The sequence below is a fragment of the Biomphalaria glabrata genome, chromosome 6 (genome assembly GCF_947242115.1).
Source record: "Biomphalaria glabrata chromosome 6, xgBioGlab47.1, whole genome shotgun sequence".
NCBI lineage: Eukaryota > Metazoa > Mollusca > Gastropoda > Planorbidae > Biomphalaria > Biomphalaria glabrata.
Window position 1 is genome coordinate 15,944,710 of NC_074716.1, and position 21,006 is coordinate 15,965,715.

Consider the following 21,006-nt stretch of genomic DNA (forward strand, 5'->3'; position numbering starts at 1 on the left):
CAATATTACTGCTTATAACTGCCTTGTGGTATTTTACATTTATGATTGAATTTAAAGGCAAAGCATCTCAATTGGGAAAGAATGTTAAGAAATAAATGTAGTCCTACCATTAGTGACACAACTTTTGTTTGGTGATGATGGTCCACATCCTGCCTCAGTGCAAGCAACAACCTGAAATGGAATTTTGTGTGTTTTTGGTGTTTTGTTTCATGATATAGTTTGTACTTTTTAGGATCAGCACGTTCATATCATACTCTTTTCATCTTATCTAATAAGATACAGACGCTACTTCAAAAAAGAAGATGATTACATCTTATGTGCGTTCTTAGGTCAATCTATTTAAGCATGTTAATCAATGACTTCAATTTTGCCAAGTCATTGGTTTTCCTGGCTTGTTTCAAGTAACATTTCACTCAAAAAAGACTTGAGTAAAATAAATTTACTTTATAAAAGATCAGAAAAAAAAAATGTTTTCTTATGCTGTCTTTATAATCAACATTTTTCTGTTGAACTCAATATAACAGAACATTATTTATCTTGGAATAAATCGTACATAAAGAATATTTAATGTTAGAGATGTGAATGAGATTACACTATAATTACAAACAAAAACAAATACCTTGAAGTGGTAGGTCTGATTTTTTATTAGGGGGCTCAGGATGTAGTTTCTAGTGGTACCCCTGACCTTGACCTCTGTCATAGAGCTTTCATCATCTCCCAACCAGTGGTAGACAAAATGGTGGCTGATGATGCCATTTATTGCAATAGGACTCATCCAACGAAAGTCTGCTGCTAATGTCTGATAGGAAGCAGTGGCATTTTTATGTTCAATTACATAAACCTCAGGAGACAGTGGGGCTGTTGGTTCTGATGAAGGATGTAAAAATCATAAATTATCATACATAGTAGCAAAAATTATTGGAAAATTCTACTTTAATGATATTTAAGTTTTTTTTTTTTTTAAATTGATGTAGTAAAAAGTCTCAAGTTTCCAAACAAAAGGAAATGAGTCTTTAAAAAAAAGGTTTACTATTATGCACTACGGTGACAACGTAACAATAATTCAAATATTCAGGATGTTTCTCTTACTCGACATTGGAGATCTGAGATATGCAGTGGTGGGATCAGCGTAGCCCCAGTAGGTGTAGGGTTGAATGGTCACACCAATCTTGATGTATGGAGAGTAGGCAGATAACTCTATCTTATTTTTGGAGGTTGTCTTAAAGAGAGAAAAAACATTTGATCAATGTATTATACTTGCGTGCATGACCACAAATAAAGACCATGTCACAATAATGCAGTTTTTAGCAATATCACACTAACTCATCAATAAAGGGTAATAGGGGAAGACTGATATTGTTTCAACTAGCTTCTTTAAAAAGTTCAGCAGTAGAAAGCATACAACTTAACAGGTGGAAATAGAAAAACAATCAATTCTATACTATTTCAATTGAACAGATTTTATGAAGGTTACAAACCTCAACTTAATATTGTTTAGCCATATTGTTTTTTTTTTTGTAAATACAAATATATATTATCTTCTTTCATGAAAAGTAATAAATCATCGCAAAAAGTTTCTTTTATTTAACAGATATATAAATTGCTTCCTTTGAGTCTAGCAGTTTATTAGGAAGGCTGGGCCGAATTCACATATTTCTCTGGCCAGTTCAAATTGTGTAATTAAGTAGAATGACCAACTGAATTAACAAACACAATTCAGGTTTTCATTTAAGCTGGATGGCCTCAGTAATTTCTTAAATCTGGAATTGGAAATACCAAGTCATCACCAGGATTGATACTCAGGACTCTCAGTCTTGTTGCTAAGATCTTGACCCTATGGCTATCATGCCAAAATATGAATGTAAATTTGAAAAAAATACTTACAAAAGATTTATTTGTGTTTCCAATTTCTATAAAAACTCTGTAGAATACAGTCCCATGAGTAACTTCTGATGAGTTTGACCAGGTCAAGTTAAATTTGGATGAATTACCTTCCGTTTGAATATCTGAGGACCTTATCGGGTTTGGAATGACTCTGGGCTTGGATTTGTATTTGAGACCTGCATAAAATAAGCAATAAATACATTTTTAGAGAATCTCTGATAGCTGTTAAGGTATAGAAAAAAAAAATTTAAGTCTGTATAACAATTAGCATTATTCTCACCTGATGGTACAATAACAAATGATTTGATATCAGTCATACTGCTAATAGTTGCTGTAAAGTTACAATGTAAATCTCCAACCATCAGGGAATTTTTTTCTGACAGCCAAAACAAACGTTGAGAAAAATACTGCAGTCCTGATGTACTGTGAAAAAAAAAATTTAATTGTGCAATCTATTTTGAGTTCTCTATTACAAATAGAACATTTAAAACAGGTTTTTTTATTGTAAATGAGCATTAACCTTTCTCTCTTAATCAACGATACCATCGTTGATTTGACCTCATTAAATTAAATTAATGTTTAATTTTATAAACTTGACTTTGTGTTATATAAAAAGAGCATGCATTCCCCTTTACTTCAATATGAAATAAAACATTTTCTGATAACAAACGACAAAGTTATTGAAGCTTAATCATAACAGGGGAGTGAAATAGTCATGAGCCAAATGAAAAAGTCCTTCGAAACGTGGAAAAATAATAATGGAGAGAAAGAGTTAATAATGTTATGAAAATACAATTATAATATTTCTTCTAAATTGAGTAAGAGCTCTCTTGGTACAGAAACAAGTTAGTTACCTAGATATGCTTTTGAAATCTCCTACTTTTTCTGCCATAGAAGGAAAGTGACCAACATAATTGTCAGGAATAAGTTTTGTCGTGTACAGACTTTGTGAGTCTGAAGCTTTCACATACCAGTAAACCTTGACAAGAAAACAGAGAAAAATATTTTAAGAAAAGATTAAAAAATGGAGAGACACTAACATAAATACAATGCAAGTGCTTATACAGGGAAATTATATAATTTAAATCTGAAATTAACAAGAATAACTAAATGAAATATATTTAGGAAACAAAATATCATTACATTTTTTAAAGAAGTAAGATTCTATTAAATCTTTTGGTAAAAAAATAAATTTTACAATTTTCTAAAAAAATCTAATCACATTATAAAATAGTTAAATGCTTTTAGCAAAAGTGAATGGAAATAAATGGCCAACTTTACCTTCTCTGAATCAAAATCTAGTGTAAGACTTATAACATTGGGTCCACTGAATGGGGGAATCACATACAACTCTTGGTGATGCTCTCCATTTAGATATGAAGTTTCAATAGAGTTCTGAGTGGCCCAATAAAGTCTACCTCTAAGAGCATCAATAGCAAGGTCTCTGGCAAGACTGCGGCGGATAAACTCAACATGTATGCCAATAATATCAGAGCGGTAAATCTACACAAGGAATCAAAACACAAGATTGAATGTAAAACAAAACAATTCTTTTGGGTTTGTATATTAGAACTAATAAATACAAATATACAGAATCTGTTATCAATAAAGATAAAAAGGTAAATAATATTTTATTGTTCTTGAATATCTACAAGAGTGTCAAACTTAAATTATTTAAAAACATTCAAGACTTCAAAAATCTTACAGCAACATGACTTAAATCAGACCAAAAAACTTTCTTCCCAAGCCAGTCATAGGCCACACTATAAGCTTTTTCTACTTTCAGTAATTGCCGCTTTTCTTCACTTGTTTGATTGTAGAAAGTCAACTGGCCCTCTTGAGTGACCCAGAAAGCAATGTTTTCAAACCATGCTATATCTGTAATTAAAATGTACAAACAATATTAGCTATATGAAAATCTATGTGCTCGTGACATAACATAAATTAATTTTGCTTAAATGATTAAATTGTTTCAAAGGACAGTGACTTAATTTTTCAAAAAGTTGTAGCGCTACTAAGTTTTACCGGTTGAATTCGAGAAAAAATTGACCACAACTTTTTTTTGATCTTCAAGTATGTTGCGACGTAAAATCTGACCTCCAGCAACTCCCAACAAAATGCTCCAGTTATCTGGGTGAAAAAAAAAGAATTTGCGTAATTTGTTTAGTCACTAGACTATTTAGAATTGTAATTTACTTAGTCATTTCTTCATATATTACAGTTTTCCTTAATTTCTTTGCCTTTTCTAGGACTATAAATCTGAACTTTCATAATTTTTTTGCTTTTTCTAGGACTATAAATCTTGAACTTTCATAATTTTTTTGCTTTTTCTAGGACTATAAATCTTGAACTTTCATAATTTTTATGCCTTTTCTAGGACTATAAATCTTGAACTATCATAATTTTTATGCCTTTTCTAGGACTATAAATGTTGAACTTTCTCATGTCTTTGAAAAAAAAAACAAGCCTCATGAAACAGTCAAAAAGAAAGTAAACATAAGTTGAGTGACTTTAACTAATGGTGCCTCTCTAGTTAACTCTTTCTCTTTTTCAAGTTTTTTAATTTTTTTTTTTGGCCTATGAATCAGAAACAGAATGAATAATCAAGCCATGGTCATAATGAGATAAAAAATTAGTATATTTCTATGTCCTTATTACACATCTAAATGCATAATACCTTTGATTTTCTTATTATTTGATCATTTAAAAAAAAAACTTATACAGTTTGTTAATGTAAATATATTTATGAAAAATTTTTGTTCGTGTAGGCAGAAGTTTAACAAAACAAAATTAAACTGATATTGTGCTAAAAAATGAAATACTTTTTTTTTGTGTGCAACTTTTTTTTATTGTTAAATTCATAGGTGAAAATTTAAAAAAATGCAAGTTTACCATCAATCAATGTTTTCCCAATAAACAATTTTGACCAAGGTCCTTCACCTGCATCAGACTGTGCTCTCACTTGGAGGCTGTACTCACTATTAGGTAACAAGTTTCTGATGGTGTGTTTCAACCCTGATACACGATACACATTACTCTGACCATTCTTTAATGAAATCAACTTAAGTTCATAGGTCCAGTTTATCCAAGCACCTTTACCTGATGATGCAACATTTTCATTAATATGACTATAACATATTCAAGCACAAAAGCAACAAAGTTTAATAAAATCAAATTCAAGAGAATACTGGTTAACAATAATATGAATAATAAATGTGTTTTTTAAATTTCAATGTTAATTTAAAAAGCGTATACTTTATTCACAAAAAGACATCTTTAAAAAGAATTATTTTTGGTAAAGTTGGAGCAATAATTGAGATTCAGTAATAATGAGGGTTTATTAAATTTTATCTTGCATTTAACCTCTCCATCCTTAAAATAAAGCCTAAATTATTTGAAAATATGATAGCAATCCAAATTTAAAATGAATTCAGTAGATCAGTATTAAAATGAAGAATAATGTAATAATAAATACAACATCATCAAAACCTAATTCATTCCTTACTCAGTCAGTCAACTCAATGACTTCTTTTACTTTTGTATGTTCTAAATATGTAAATATTGCTATTATTATTGTTTTTAATTGAGAAAAGAGTCCTTGTAATCAAAAAATTTGAAATAAGAATGAATAGAGCAGTCTTAGTCTTATGTTCTACATCTAGCTAGATAAATGTTTCTTGAAGATTCTACTTACATTTGATGTTTTTGAAACTCTGGAACTGCTTAATTAAAGAAAAACTTCTAAATATTTCTTGAAAAAGACAGAAGCTCACAGATCAGATATTTTCACTTATAAAAACTCTTACCTTGATACTGTAAGAGTGGTGGTGGTTTCCAGCGTATGTCAACCCTGACTCTAGTAAACAAAGCTTCCACTTCATCTGGAGCACTGGATGGAACTGAATTTGTAATAAAATAACAAAAAAAAAATTTCTACAAATTAAATTTTATTAATTTTATAAAGATAATATAAACAAGAAAAGGATAAAAACTAAACTAGAATGGCACCTCTAAACTTTGATACTAGTTTGCATTAGACATCATTTAAATTAATATTGCCATGACAATGTCAGGAAATAATTTAAATAAAACAAAAATCTGATTTTCAACTCTAGGAATGCCAAAGAGTATTTAGAGAGGGAGGTTATCTCAGCACTTTGTCAAAATACTGTGGTAGTACCACTACTGGAACTGACAAGCTATTAAATAATGTTATCTTGCAGAAGGTGCTGTCATCAAACCCAAGGATTATCTTATCTTATCTTATATAATACAGATGTTACTTCAAAAAAGAAGATGATTATGTCCTACGCGTCATGCATTTAGTCATGCATATTAACCAATGACTTAAATTCTGCCAAGTCACTGGTTTTCCTGGCTAGCTCAGGCAACCCATTCCATGCTCTAATAGCACTAGGGAAGAAGGAGTATTTGTACAAATTTGTCCTAGCATATGGGACGAGGAATGTGCCTTTATCTTTGTGTCTTTCAGAGTATTTTATTAAATTTTGTTTTTGTATTTGAAGATTATGGTTCAGTGTTTTATGTATGATTGCTACTTTACTTTTGAGCCTTCTGTCCTGAAGGCTTTCTAAATTTAGTGATTTTACTATTAAGAAAGAATGAAATATTTTTACACATACCTAGCTGTAATCTAGATCTACATATTTTTCACTACTAGCGAAGACAAAACATTGGTTTACCAAGGATCAATTTGAGATATCTTTCTGACCCATTTGCATCTCTCTTACATACTAACTCTTATTTGGTTCAAAGAATATAAGTACCACTGACTCTGTAAGAGTTTTATTGTCTCGTTGGGGAAGCTAATTACTACCAAACATTCTCTTCTGTGATAATGACTGACCTGGAGTTGGCTGAGTACTTGGATGAAAGACATTAATACCAGTGAAAGGAGGCTCAAAGAACAATAACTCATTGTGCCTGTAATCTTTCAGCGGGGATTCTTGCTCTTCACCAAACATCTTGGTTGTATTGGTCCATATAAATGTCTGCATTTGAAATTTTAAAAAGTATAAAATAAATGAAAACATGAATTGGACTAGTTATCTGAATTGTATGAAGTGTATTATGTTTGAATGATTGATGTTTCATTTAATGTTAATACTTTGACTTCTAGACATATCTAGTCCAGTTACTTCAGTAGCCTACTAGTACTACTATTAATTTTATTAATAATAGCTCAAAAATATTATTATTTTAGCGTACTATGATTTAGATGTATATCTAGTATATAACTCAGCAATTATTATAATTATATGGATTTCTAGCTCTACAATCTGATTAGGATAAAGAAAAGAAAATAGGTATAAAGAGTTTGTGGAAACCATGGTGGATCTAGATCTATATCAAGGACTACTCTAAAAGTAACCTAGTTAAGGAACATTCAGCTGAATGCACATTTAAATTTTATGAGTACAGTCCCTTTGTTCATTGTCTAAAAGTCAACACTGGGTCAAATTAAAAATTACAAATGGCTATTGTAAGCCTATACTTTAAGGAATCCAAGATCAAGACAGAGATATTGAAATCTAGTAAATTTATAATGCATTTTTAAGGAATGCTTATTTCAGCTAGCATTTAAAGTTAGATCTTTAGGTGTAATTTGGTATTTCTATAAAATGATTCATGTTTAATTAAAGCACACATTTTGTGCAGTAGACCTACTCTTGACCAAGTGTAAGTACTGTAAGGATAGAATCCCAAGTGTTCGCTGGACTAGTACAATCCAAGGATAGAATCCCAAGTATTAGCTGAACTAGTACAATTCAAGGATAGAATCCCAATTGTTAGCTGGACTAGTACGATCTAAGGATAGAATCCCAAGTATTTGCTGAACTAGTGCAATCTAATGATTCAGACTAGAATTGACTAGATCTAGATAGGTTTAGATTCCCGACAGCATTCACCTGATTGAAAAATATCATGCTTGTGACATTGAAGTACTCGGATCTTATGACATTTTCATGGAACAGGCGGACGTTAGAGCCATCTAAGAAAGTGGTCATCATTCTCCTGGCTGTGTTGTTGACCACATACAAGTGCACATTGTACAAGTCAATGATGTGGGTCCATAGGTCAGCCATATCGATGACAAGCTGGGATCGAGGTCGATAGGGTTGTGACTGGAATGATGTCACCAGTTGGATATCGCCGAGATCTATCCTGTATAACCCTTGTCCACTTATAACATAATAAAGAAATCTGGAAGAGAAATATTTAAAGCTTGCTAAACATTGGATAAAAAAAATGTTAACAGTGGATTTAAAAAAAAACGTTAAATTTTTATTAGTGAAAAATATAGGCCTATTTGAAAAAATCTAATGACGATTATAGTCCAAAATGCAACCAATTCCTTCTTTAAAGTAATACTATCAATAATCAGAGAGTTGCTTCCCCTTTAGGCCTACACGTACTGGGGTAGTTTATTCTCTACTTCCCCCAAAGCCCCATTTCTTTCTTCCCACCAACTATTTCTACATTGTAGTATTGATTCAATTCAAGCGAGAAAAACAAAACGATCCTTTTTTCATCCATCCTCATTTTAAGTTCAGATACAGGAAAAAGGGTTTGTGTTCTGTCTAGTCAAAGGGGTGGGTGGGAGCTACACTGCCATGGACACACAGGAAGTAGGGACACGGCTGAAACTGCTGCAGTGTCTGGTGATTACAAAGGCCTAGCCTGTGGTGACCATGGATGTGTTATCAAGGATTGGTCTCTTTTGCCAAATGAGAAGTTGCAAAGGGAATGGATATTTCCTCAACATGTAAAATGAAACAAAGCCTCAACATTGAATCTATTTCAACGTGTAAATATATTAATCTAAATGACCAGCAAGTGAGTGAAATAGATACAAATGCTTACCCATTAATCGGGTCCACTTTCAGGTCTGAAGGAGAAGGCTGAAGTCCATTGAGGATGACCACACACCTATCTTGGTCAAGTGGACAACTATAAATCTGCAGAAGAGGGGAGGGGGGCTTATGTTACATTTTTTCTAATTGCCTTCAATTGGAAATTACATACAATAACACACACACACATATTTGTCGTCCTGGTTACTTAAAAACAACTTTTCGAAGTGATTTGCCAATCTGCCTGAGCAACTCAAAAGATCTCATAATCTACATAGACATAGTTTATATTAGGAACAAATTTCATTTTCCAGAATGTCCTCGAAAATATTTGGTACAGTTCATGGTCATATCTTGTTATGAAGTTTATCTTTTTGACATCTTGAGGTCAAAGTTCAACGTGTTCAAAGTCTTACAATGAGAATCAAAAGCTCTGTAACTTAGTTAAAAAGTATGCGCCACAGACCTATGTAGATAAATTATAGATAGGGCAATATCTTGCAATCCTAAAAATAACTAGAATTTACTAGAACAACAGAATATATACAAGTTGTCAACAGCATATTTTGCATTATCGGAAGCAGCTATTGTTCTTCTTTTGGGGATCACTTGAAATTAAGCTACATAAGTGTGTTTATTTTATGTTTAATCCTGTTAAAATTAAAAATTATAGCAATATTAAAAAAAACAGTTTTAAAAATATATAAAATGTAGGCCTATTTACAAATTTACTTTGTTAAACTATCGATTTATCTACTAGTGTCATTTTCAGTTTCAATGTAAGATGCAGGTCTATTCTAAAGCAAGTAAAGGCCCTCGAATTAATTTGTTTGTTGTTTGTGTGGTGTTGTTAGTGTTCTTCATTCGCTGGTAAGGTAAATCTCAGGGAGATAGTGACCAAAGTTTGTGAAACGCTTTCTTAAAACACTTGAAACCACATATTCTGTTGCCAGCTTGCTGACCAAAAATGTGCCCGATTTTTTTTTTACAATCAAAAAAGTGAAAATGTGTGTTTGATTGTCGGCGAGAGAGAGAGAGAGAGAGAGAAGAAAGAGGAGAGAGAGAGCCAGAAAGGAGAGGGGGGAGAGAGAGAGAGAGGAGAGGGAGGGGGGAGAGAGAGAGAGAGAGAGACGGTGGGAAAGAGTAAAACATCTATTTTATCCTAAGAGTGCATACATTGAAATTAACGAAAGTTAAAAACAAAAAGAGAGAAAGATGGAAAGAAAAGACGAAAGAAAGATTGAGAGATGCCCTCTTCTCACTAAAAGATAAAGATGTAAAAACAAAATGGTGGACACTTGGATAGAGTAGAGCAACTTGTCCAACTGAGAACGATCAATTTGTTAAGGAAATCGGAGGACATTAACTGAGTTTCAGCTCCACTAATAAAAAAAAATCTGGTCTGTCCAAGAGTTGAGCCCAGATAATGCTATTAAAATTGGCCTGTTGCCGTGTCTAGAATGGAACCTAAGAGCTTATGAGAAGACTGCTAACCATGGCCGTCAAACTATTCCGTATTTCCTTGTTGGGAAGCTGTCGCAGAAGTATGTTTGTATAATAACTTTTTTTTTCTTGTCTCTCTCTCTCTTTTTTGTTAAGAAGCAACCGTCGCTCAATATGATAACTGACTATTGATCATCTTCCCAAAAATTTCCCGTGCAAGTTTGATGCACGTGAAATCCGGAAGTTCGTTAGTTTGCTTGTCCCTCGTGTTTTAACGAAACATTTATATGACGTCATTGATTTGGGGGCTTTCCTGGCGGAGCAAATAACGATTCCTTTTCACTGATATCTATAAGCAGACGTCATAGAAGACAGCCTATAGATATTTTATTTGCTACAACTTTGTATTTACACAGAACACAAATCTTCGGTCATTGTATTTTACGATGATGTGAACTAGGCAAAAAACTCTGCATCCAGTTTTGTTAAAAAACTCACTTTTTTTTTCTAAATATCTTCACATGTTGACATTTTAAGACAGATGTCTACACTACTCTACATTAAGTGTTGACATTTAGATCTAAACTGAAGTTATATGGGATCTGATTAGATAACTAGGCTACTTTCTATTTATACTGTTTCATTACAATACTTCTATTCAAGTTACAACTTCATGGAGGGTGGGTGGGCTGAGAGTGAAACCTGGAGGGTGGAACCTGGACACTGATCTCAAAAACGGCTTTAACGATTTTCCTAAAAATTTAACAGTTGATGTATATGGCTGAGAAAATAATTACAAGCTCGTTGGCCACATGGGGAGAACTCTAGTTTGACAGTTATAATTTTTCAAAGTAAAGAAATAAATAAATTAAAATGGGGGTTGGGTATAAAATATTCCGTTGTTTTTTAATATATCATTCATTCTGGTCAGAGGACATGAAAGTAGTTATTAAGAAGAAACAAAAACAGTCACTCTATAAGTTGTATAACGGAAGTATTGTCTTTTTAAAAAAAAAGTTTTTCAGTTTTTTTTTCCCAAACAATGCTAAATTTATGATAAATTGCACTAAAATAAGCTAATTACTCTAAAGGACCAATAAAATTCAACTCCTCCCTTGCACTAAGATAAGCCAACTCCTCTATTGGAGAAAAGCAAAATCTTCTAATAAGAAAAGCTAACTATCGTAGTGCAAACATTTTTTTTCGTGTGTGTGTGAGACATTAACTTTCAGTAAAACGTATGTAAATGAATTTTGATTTTCACAAATATTTACGAAACAATCCAACGTAAACCAGTTGTACCGAGGTTTTACCCTTCGAAACTCACCCGATCAGCGCTGGCAACATAGACTCGGTCAGAAAGCCAATCCACTGTGATGGCACCAGCATTGTTGATCCCGGGGTAATGATTGCTCCGAATTTGCTTGGTGTCGAGAGAGATCCTGGTGACCATTCCTCTGGAGTCTGAAGCAAAGATCATCTCTTGGCTAACATGGAGGCACAGATCTAAGAGTATATGATCATGTAGACATCAGACAACATATCATGCTGTTCAATGCTGTTTTTAAATATTTGTAAAGTGTAAGTCTATATCTATCACACAGTTTGAATCATAAAATATGTATATTATATATGATGTATTTATAAGTAAGCAATTATCGAACTTTGAATTATTTTTGTTTTTCTTTTTCTAGATATGATTATGTTAAATTTATTACATTTTATGTTCTAGATTTAAAATAAAAAAAGTTTTTTAAAAAATTCAATACCATCGGTACAATGTTCTGGAACTAAGATCTACATACTATTAAGAGTTACTAACAAATGAATGAAGAATGATTATAAAACTTTATACATCATAAGAAAAACATCTTTTAATAAAACAATAAGTAACAATTCAAAACGAAATATAGTTATACACCAAAATACATAAAAAAATAAAACAAAGTCAACTGTAATACTTTTAGGCATGCATTTATTGTACTGGCAGTTTAGCCTAGTGTCACAGTCTTTATGGCTACGACAACTGCAGAGGTCATTGCTACAAGAATATGTAGAAGAAATATGTGACACTGCATACAGCCTCCCAGTGTGTATAACAGTACACAGAAAAAACAACAACTGTAATTGTAAATAATTATGAGTAACATAAAAACAACAAAAGTACATTAACGAAAATCTATTGTGAATGTAACTATTGTGAATGTAACTATTGTGAATGTAACTATTGTGAACGTAACTATTGTGAATGCAACAGGTGGATGTAAAGAAAATGAGATTTTGTTACAGGGAAGGGGGAGGGGCAGTGATGAAGAACATAAAAACGCAACAGAAAACATGGATGATGGCCCTTGGTGATGTGATGACAGAGGTTGTGGTTCCTGATGATATATATACACCTATATGCTATTTTTCTTTTTTTTCTGAAGGTCATATCCTATGCTGAAATATCTGTCAGCAGTGACGAAAACAAGGAAGATAATGACGATGAATAATGTAATCTTGTAGACAACAAAAGAAATAAATGATGAATATTTTTTTTTCAGAATTTCTTATTCTACAGACATTAAAAAAAGATTTTTCATAAAGCCATTTCAATCCGTTGGATACAAGACCAGAGGTGGTTATAGTTCTATATTGGGACTACTATTATTTCACACATTGTATTCTAGTAAACATCAAATGGTAGAAATGTTGATCACTAACACACATGACAAAAACAAAAATTAGTCTTAGTAAAAGAAACGAAATAAAACTTAAAAAGTCTGCAACAAAGCACACAATACATCCAAACAAAAAGCGAGATGTTAACTTGTGTAAATAAAACAACTAGGAAGGGGAGAGAAACAACTAACTCACACACACACACACACAGACTGAAAAAAAAAAGAGAAAATGTTATACTTGGGTAAAAAAACAAAACTTTTAATAATTGTACAAAAGAAAGCAAAACCAATCAAGACAACAATTAGATGCATCGACCATGACCTTTCGTTGTGTTTTGGTGTGTTTGTTTGTTTCGTAAAGGTCTTTTTTACTGTACCTTTGACCGTTCCGTTAGTCAGAGTGAAAGTGTCACTTCCTTCAGTTTGATTGAGAGAATTGAGAGCTGGACAGATTTACAGATAGACATTTCAATCAGGAGTCATTACAGACAAGATAAAACTGATCAGGTCTAAAGGGGAGGGCGAATACTCTAAAAGGCTGGGGAGCATGGGACATATACACACGCCTACATAAACACAAAACATCACAGGAGAGTTCAGACATCACATTCACCAAAAGATTCCCCCATTTTCAATACGCACATACCACACACACATACACACGCACATATCACTCACACATACACAGCCTTTGAAAGAGACATCACGAAGATGTTCATTCGCATTAGAACAAAATGAAATGTTTAATTGATGTTTTTATAACAAAGGTGAAGGCTACATTCTATTTTAGTTGTACTAATTTCTGTAAGAACAGATAAAAAAAAAACAACAGCTTTAACCCATTAGATCTAGTTCAAGTCACCGAATCACTTCCCCTCCCCCCCCCCTTTTTCCTTTTTTTTTTCTGACCTGTCATTTTCTTTGTTTATCTATTTTACATATTTCATGTTTTAAGCCAGGGTCGACAACTTGTGATCCTTTAAAGCTAGAACATATGCTACGTAATATAGATCTACTCTTCCTCACCCCCCCCCATTCACCCACACTTTAAAGCTAGAACATATGCTACGTAATATAGATCTACTCTTCCTCACCCCCCCCCCCATTCACCCACACTTTAAAGCTAGAACATATGCTACGTAATATAGATCTACCCTCCCCCATTTTTTTCTTATTGTTTTTTTTTCTTTTTGCAAAACAAAAAATGTAGTCAGGGGAAATAAGTATTGGGTTACACGTTTAAATCTCTGGTTTACAGAGAAAACTGTTTTGTAGCAACGTCTACTACTTACGGATTGACCGAGTGTCAAATAAATGAAGTGAACAGTTTGTAAGAGAAAGTCGAGGTACCCGTGTCGTGTTTCTCGGTTCATAGAAGCAGCAATAAAGGAATGAACATTTCTCTTGCACCCTTTCTAGCGGCCCCCGAAAGGGGAAAAGACGCTATTAGTATTGTGTGAAATGTCTGTCCGTCCGTCCCGTTCAGATCTCGAAAACTAGAAAAGTGAAAATTCGACATCACAATATTTTAGACCATTCAAAGTTCTGATGCAACGGCTCCTTTTTTTTTTCTGAAAGCGAAAAATCTAATTTTTTAAATCACTTATGCAAGCAGTTTTTTAAAGAGAAAAAGCTAATTAGTATGCATTATAAGTTAGACCTAAATTAAAACGAATAGTAATCTTGTAAACTGCATTTTCTTTATTATTTTATGTTTCAAAGTAATGCATCACATATATATATATATTTAATTTTTGAGGATTCGAATAAGAGATTGAGCCTTTTCAAAACAATTACATCAATTATAAGACTTCAGTTAAGTCAGGAGAGGCGCGGTAGCTGAGCGGCAAAGCGCTTGGCTTCCGAACCGGGGGTCCCGGGTTCGAATCCTGGTGAAGACCGGGATTTTCAGCTTCGGAATCCTTGGGCGCCTCTGAGTCCACCCAGCTCTAATGGGTACCTGACATTAGTTGGGGAAAAGCAAAGGCGGTTGGTCGTTGTGCTGTACTCGTTAACCGTAGACCACAAAAACAGATGAACCTTACATCATCTGCCCTATAAACCACAAGGTCTGAAAGGGGATCTTAAGGCCAGGTTCACATCTAACTTTGCATTCACTTGCACCTATCCTTTGATCTGCTGGACCGCTGGGGCACTACACAAGATCTGTCAACCTTCTTTCTCCATTCTTATCTCTCATTTGTCTTTGATATAATTTCATTCGGATGTTCTTTCTGAAAATATTGAAGCCTGCCTTGGTGGACCACTTCGAAGGCAGATTTTGAGTTTGTGTTTCCACACAAACTGTCTTTGTAACCATGTTTTATTTGTATTTCGTCGTGTCTTGGATTAATTGAAGTCTAATGACTCTGGCTGTCTTATGAGTTTATACGTGAAGTCTAATGACTCTGGCTGTCTTATGAGTTTATACGTGAAGTCTAATGACTCTGGCTGTCTTATGAGTTTATACGTGAAGTCTAATGACTCCGGCTGTCTTATGAGTTTATACGTGAAGTCTAATGACTCTGGCTGTCTTATGAGTTTATACGTGAAGTCTAACGACTATGGCTGTCTTATGAGTTTATACGTGAAGTCTAATGACTATGGCTGTCTTATGAGTTTATACGTGAATTCTAATGACTCTGGCTGTCTTATGAGTTTATACGTGAATTCTAATGACTCTGGCTGTCTTATGAGTTTATACGTGAATTCTAATGACTCTGGCTGTCTTATGAGTTTATACGTGAATTCTAATGACTCTGGCTATCTTATGAGTTTATACGTGAATTCTAATGACTCTGGCTGTCTTATAAGTTTATACGTGAAATCTAATGACTCTGGCTGTCTTATGAGTTTATACGTGAATTCTAATGACTCTGGCTGTCTTATAAGTTTATACGTGAAATCTAATGTGCTCTGGCTGTCTCATGAGTTTATACGTGAAGTTTAACGACTATGGCTGTCTTATGAGTTTATACGTGAAGTCTAATGACTCTGGCTGTCTCATGAGTTTATACGTGAAGTCCAATGACTCTGGCTGTCTCATGAGTTTATACGTGAAGTCTAATGACTCTGGCTGTCTCATGAGTTTATACGTGAAGTCTAATGACTCTGGCTGTCTCATGAGTTTATACGTGAAGTCTAACGACTCTGGCTGTCTCATGAGTTTATACGTGAAGTCTAATGACTCTGGCTGTCTCATGAGTTTATACGTGAAGTCTAACGACTCTGGCTGTCTCATGAGTTTATACGTGAAGTCTAACGACTCTGGCTGTCTCATGAGTTTATACGTGAAGTCTAATGACTCTGGCTGTCTCATGAGTTTATACGTGAAGTCTAACGACTCTGGCTGTCTCATGAGTTTATACGTGAAGAACGAACCAAGACATTACCATCACTGGTTAATACAAATCATACAAACATTTTTTTTTATCGAACTACATTCGTTGAGAGAGAAAGAGAAAGGGCGACAAAGAGAAAAAGAGAAAGAGAATGAAAATGAGAAAGAGAATAAGAAAAAGAAATAGAAAGTGATAGAGAGAATGTGACCAACTTTAATTGTCCACGTGATCACGTTTTGTATACATCAATGTTTACACGTGTTTTCTCTCAGACCGCGCGTCAGAGGAGGAGAGGGGGGAGTGGGGGGGTGATGTTAGAGTTGTTTGTCTTCACAGCAGTCTCCATCACCCCCCCCCTCCTCCAGGTAAGGAGGTATTAAACAATTACAAACACTCTAACTTTTAACCTAACAGCCTATTAAAACCTATTCAAACCTCTAACACCATCTGCATTACTCGAGAAAGTTCTCGAAGTACCATCCTAATAAATTACTATGAGTGTGCTATTTTATATCACTTTCTTTTAATGGTCGGCGTAAAAGTATTATTTAATGATAAATATACTGTAGTGTATGGGATGGAATTGTACTTAGGCACCCGTTTATTCAATTTACCGCTACCAATTAGGATTCACGATTGGGCATTTTGAAGTGGCCAAGAAAATTGAAAATAAAATTGTACAATGTATAGAATAATGATTCCTAAACTGTATTCCGCGAAACTTTGTATTCCGCGAGGCCTCAGTAGGTTTTCCAGGTTCCATGAACTATTGGAATAGTTAACTAGTAGGCCACCAGGTGAATTCATCTCTCTAAATAAAAAATAAGCAGAGTGTTCCGCTCAATACTCAGAATGTGCGAAGTGTTCAATTATTGTAAAAGTCCTAGAGTATCATGACAATAACTTGCACAACAAACTCTAGTGTAACCATATATTTCTGTTGGTGTGTGCACATTTTAACTATAGTATTTTTTTTTGTAGCGTGTTTGTGAATGTACAAGAGAGAGAGAGAGGGAGGGAGAGAGAGAGAGAGGGAGGGAGAGAGAGAGAGGGAGGGAGAGAGAGAGAGAGGGAGGGAGAGAGAGAGAGAGGGAGGGAGAGAGAGAGAGGGAGGGAGAGAGAGAGAGAGGGAGGGAGAGAGAGAGAGAGAGTAGAGTATTTGTCACATGATTTTCTCAAGAGTTTAACGAATGTGGTTTTGAAGGTATGGGTCAATCTCTGTCAGTTATCATTATTGATTCGGTTGTTTTGTAAATAATTGTGAAGTGCTGTTCAGAGTAGAAATTATATGAACGAAAATACCCGAGACATTTTGTTCCATTACCGATAAATGTGATTACACAAAACTACGCCAAAATGTAATACAGACTGATAATAGAATATTAAATATAGGCTAATCTAGACGATTTCTCTCTCTCTCTCTCTCTCTAATATAGACTAATAGAATATTAAATACAATCTAGACCATTTATTTCTCTCCCCCCTCTCTCTAATATAGACTGATAATAGACCTTTAAATATAACCTAGTTTCTAGACGAACTCTCCCTCTCTCTCTCTTACTCATCTTTCCAGAGCTTAGTTTCTTATGACGACATCATTTAGACCAATTTTTCATCACATTGTTGGCTTTGTGCCAATGAGACAGAAGTATGATTTAGTGAGACAGAACTATGAAAAAGTCCTGCACATTATTCTAATGTTTAGAGTTGCTAAACTATTTATATCACCCTTTAAAAAAAAACATCGACAATAACACTCTAAAATAATATTCTCTTATTTCAAAGAATGGAAGTAGCTTACTCTTCTCTTACCATTCAAATATCAAGAAAAGGACACATTCCCCACTGACATACATAGTTATCTTTATTTACTAATCCTAGTATTATCGGAATCTTAAGTCGTTCTACATAATGAGACTAGTTTCGAGGCGAGCAAATCCCCCACCAACACGAGATATTCTGTTAGACACTGGTCAAGACTTAAACTGTCTGGTGTACTAGACAGACCCTGGTTATGGTATAGACATCCTGACATTTCTCGGGGATGTAGAGTGACAGGAATATCCAATAAGTCTTTATTCTAAATAGAAATAATAATATTACACTTTGATAAACGCGAGTAGGAAAATTCCTAGTCGAACTCTTTGATTTCTAATAAAAAAGTAAAAAAAAAGTATAGTTCTCCCTTTCAGACCTTGTGATCTATGAGGAGATGTAAAGGTCATCATTTCTGTAGCCACGGTCAACGAGGGTTTCATGCGGCCAGCACAACAACCGACCGCTTTTACTTTTCCAATAACTAATGCCAGGTACCCACTTGAGCTGGGTGGTCTCAGAGGCGCCCTAAAGATCCCAAAATTAAATATCCCAGTCTTAAATAGGATTCAAACCTTGACCCAGCAACCCAGCTACCGCACATCCCATTAGTAAATATCAAGGTATTAAATGTTTTTGATTTGATTACTTTCGGACGTCATTGATCCATACACTCTAAACAGAGCGGTGGGAGAGGGAGCCGGGCTTGGGTTTGAACTTGGGACCATCGTAACGGCAGTTCGAAGCGTGAACAACACGACCAGGCAACCATCCATGCCCATATATAGCAATAAAAATATTTGTAGAAATTAGAAAACGATAAATATTTCTTATCTAGTGGGATGGATCTGTGTGCGCGCATGCGTTGGCGTATGTCTCCGTCTGTTTGTGAGGAATGGATGTCTAGGGCTTTCAAAAACTGTTAATGTGTGTAGACCAAATCGTGTCAAGGCTGGGCGTGCTATTTATTTGAGAAGCATTGAACATAACAAGGGAAAGCCAAGCCTCTAGCATTTATTGTTCTATTTTGTGTCAAACCTAGTTGTTATGTCATGATATCTCTACTCTATGCTGTAGTCACAGAGGGCGAGTTGGTGTGCTTTGAAGAAACCAAACGTGTGAAACAGAAAGGAAAAAGCCAAACAGTCTTTTAGCCTTTGTGTAATCAGATCAGAAAACTAAGAGCAGTGAAGTTTATTTTCAAATCAAAATAATACTGCAGAATTTCATTGAATCAAATCACACTGGGGTCAGATGTGTTACACTAACCAAGCTACAACTCATGGACCCATAATATACTATAGCTCTATGTACAAATATTTGGTGGCTGTGGAGACGCAAGGGGCGTGGTTTTAAAAACAAAAGGGGAGATAATTTGTAATTCTTGCTATATTTACTTTAATAAATTGACCTAGAATCTATATGAAATATCACATAATTCGAGGCCGGCCCTGTGGAGATGGGAAGTTGGGCTGTTGACGTTAAATTATTGAGCGTGCAACATCAGCTCCGTGCAGCTTATATACACTGGGGCCGCCCCTGATAGTTGATCAACATCAAAACTAAAGATAATGAGACCAACAAATGCACCCTACATAGGTGTAATACAAAAGTTAAATAAATAAATACTATACATGTTCTTAATCTGATTGGCAAGATATATCTACATGTAGCCTATGTCTACTCTCTTGGCAATAAAGGACATGCTCTATAAGTAAAAGTACTTTCAAACAAGAACACTATAATGATTCTATTTCCACCATCCTATCACGTGACCCTCTAAACCCTCAGACATTCTATTTAAGGCAACATTTTCAATCGGAGTAGTTTATTTTCGTTGACTAAATCTCAAAATAAACACTTTCTACATATATGCTTCTACAAATGTATACTGACTTTCTTATGTCTATCCCAGATTCTACATGACAATGTTCGTGTCTATGCTCTATAAGACTGTCTATGCTCTATAAGGCTGTATATGCTCTATAAGACTGTCTATGCTCTATAAGGCTTAGAGGTTCGCTCTGTCAATACTCTAGATATGTAAAGGTGAAGGTCACTTACCTCGCACAAGAATGCTGCTGTTGTCATGCCTGTACACTAAATCCATATACTCCATCGAATGCTGGATGACATCTAAGATGTTCCTCTTGATAACTTTGTTACGACTGCCTAGAATCAGATAAGCCGTCTCGTGCTCTGACACTGTCAAAATAAGAGAATGTCAAAGGTCCAAAGTCTGCTAATTAGCTCGCAACATAAACAAAACAGTTTGGGAATAAAACAACCGTGACCTTGAGTTGAACGCTTTGATTTCAAGTGGGGCTAAAAGTGGAGTTAAATGTGCTCTAGAAAACGTCCATAGGTCTCGCCAGTTATGCCAATAACAAGTAAAATTAAAATGTATATTTATTTAAACAAATTTTATAGTGAGTGAAATTGCTTCAATTATTTTGAATCTATGTCATTAATTTTTAGAAGCTCTAGATTCTAGACTAACAATAATACATTTGTTCGATTGGAAATGTTGTTTTTAATTGTTTTTGCTTAACGCAACTTTCATGCTTAAAGCATGCTCAATGCTTTATGGTCCAATCACGTTTGTGGACTAGTTAGTGGGGGAGGGGGGGTATCTGGGAGAAAACATATTGAAAAAAAAAAGCTGCTCGAGTCTGAATTCGAAATCAAACCTCCAAGATGGATGTCCGACTTTTTAGCTACTGAGCTATCCAAGTACTTAAAAAAGTAGAAGGAGTCTATTATTAGTTTAACAATTTTAGCAAACGACCTAATTCTTAACACAAGGCTTATCTCTCTTTAGCATTTTATTAGACCTACTTGCAAGATTTCAGCTAGATAGACAGACAATGTGAGTTGCTATGAGCTTTGTAAAAAAAAAGTAACTTTGTAGTAGGAGCTCAAATGTGGGCATTTGTATCATAAATGATTTTAATGTACACTTTAAACCTTAGTAAGACTCGC

The 21,006-nt window shown here is 34.3% G+C and overlaps 1 protein-coding gene across 5 annotated transcripts in view; it reads right to left on the reverse strand.

Moving 5' to 3' along the window:
- LOC106057633 (proto-oncogene tyrosine-protein kinase ROS-like) overlaps positions 1–21,006 on the reverse strand; it is a 120,466-nt gene that overhangs the window by 15,579 nt on the left and 83,881 nt on the right. For 4 of the 5 annotated variants that reach the window (XM_056032497.1, XM_056032496.1, XM_013214931.2 and 1 more), the window contains exons 10-26: positions 20,089–20,229; positions 13,246–13,311; positions 11,530–11,708; positions 8,770–8,864; positions 7,815–8,109; positions 6,752–6,896; positions 5,691–5,783; positions 4,777–4,983; positions 3,910–4,014; positions 3,590–3,762; positions 3,166–3,387; positions 2,739–2,863; positions 2,165–2,307; positions 1,885–2,060; positions 1,090–1,219; positions 620–867; positions 108–171 (exon numbers count right to left, since the gene is read on the reverse strand). In XM_056032497.1, the coding sequence (XP_055888472.1) occupies positions 108–171; positions 620–867; positions 1,090–1,219; positions 1,885–2,060; positions 2,165–2,307; positions 2,739–2,863; positions 3,166–3,387; positions 3,590–3,762; positions 3,910–4,014; positions 4,777–4,983; positions 5,691–5,783; positions 6,752–6,896; positions 7,815–8,109; positions 8,770–8,864; positions 11,530–11,708; positions 13,246–13,311; positions 20,089–20,229 (2,607 nt within the window). The remainder of the gene's footprint in view (positions 1–107; positions 172–619; positions 868–1,089; positions 1,220–1,884; positions 2,061–2,164; positions 2,308–2,738; positions 2,864–3,165; positions 3,388–3,589; positions 3,763–3,909; positions 4,015–4,776; positions 4,984–5,690; positions 5,784–6,751; positions 6,897–7,814; positions 8,110–8,769; positions 8,865–11,529; positions 11,709–13,245; positions 13,312–20,088; positions 20,230–21,006) is intronic. The other variant, XM_013214929.2, reaches the window with a different exon arrangement.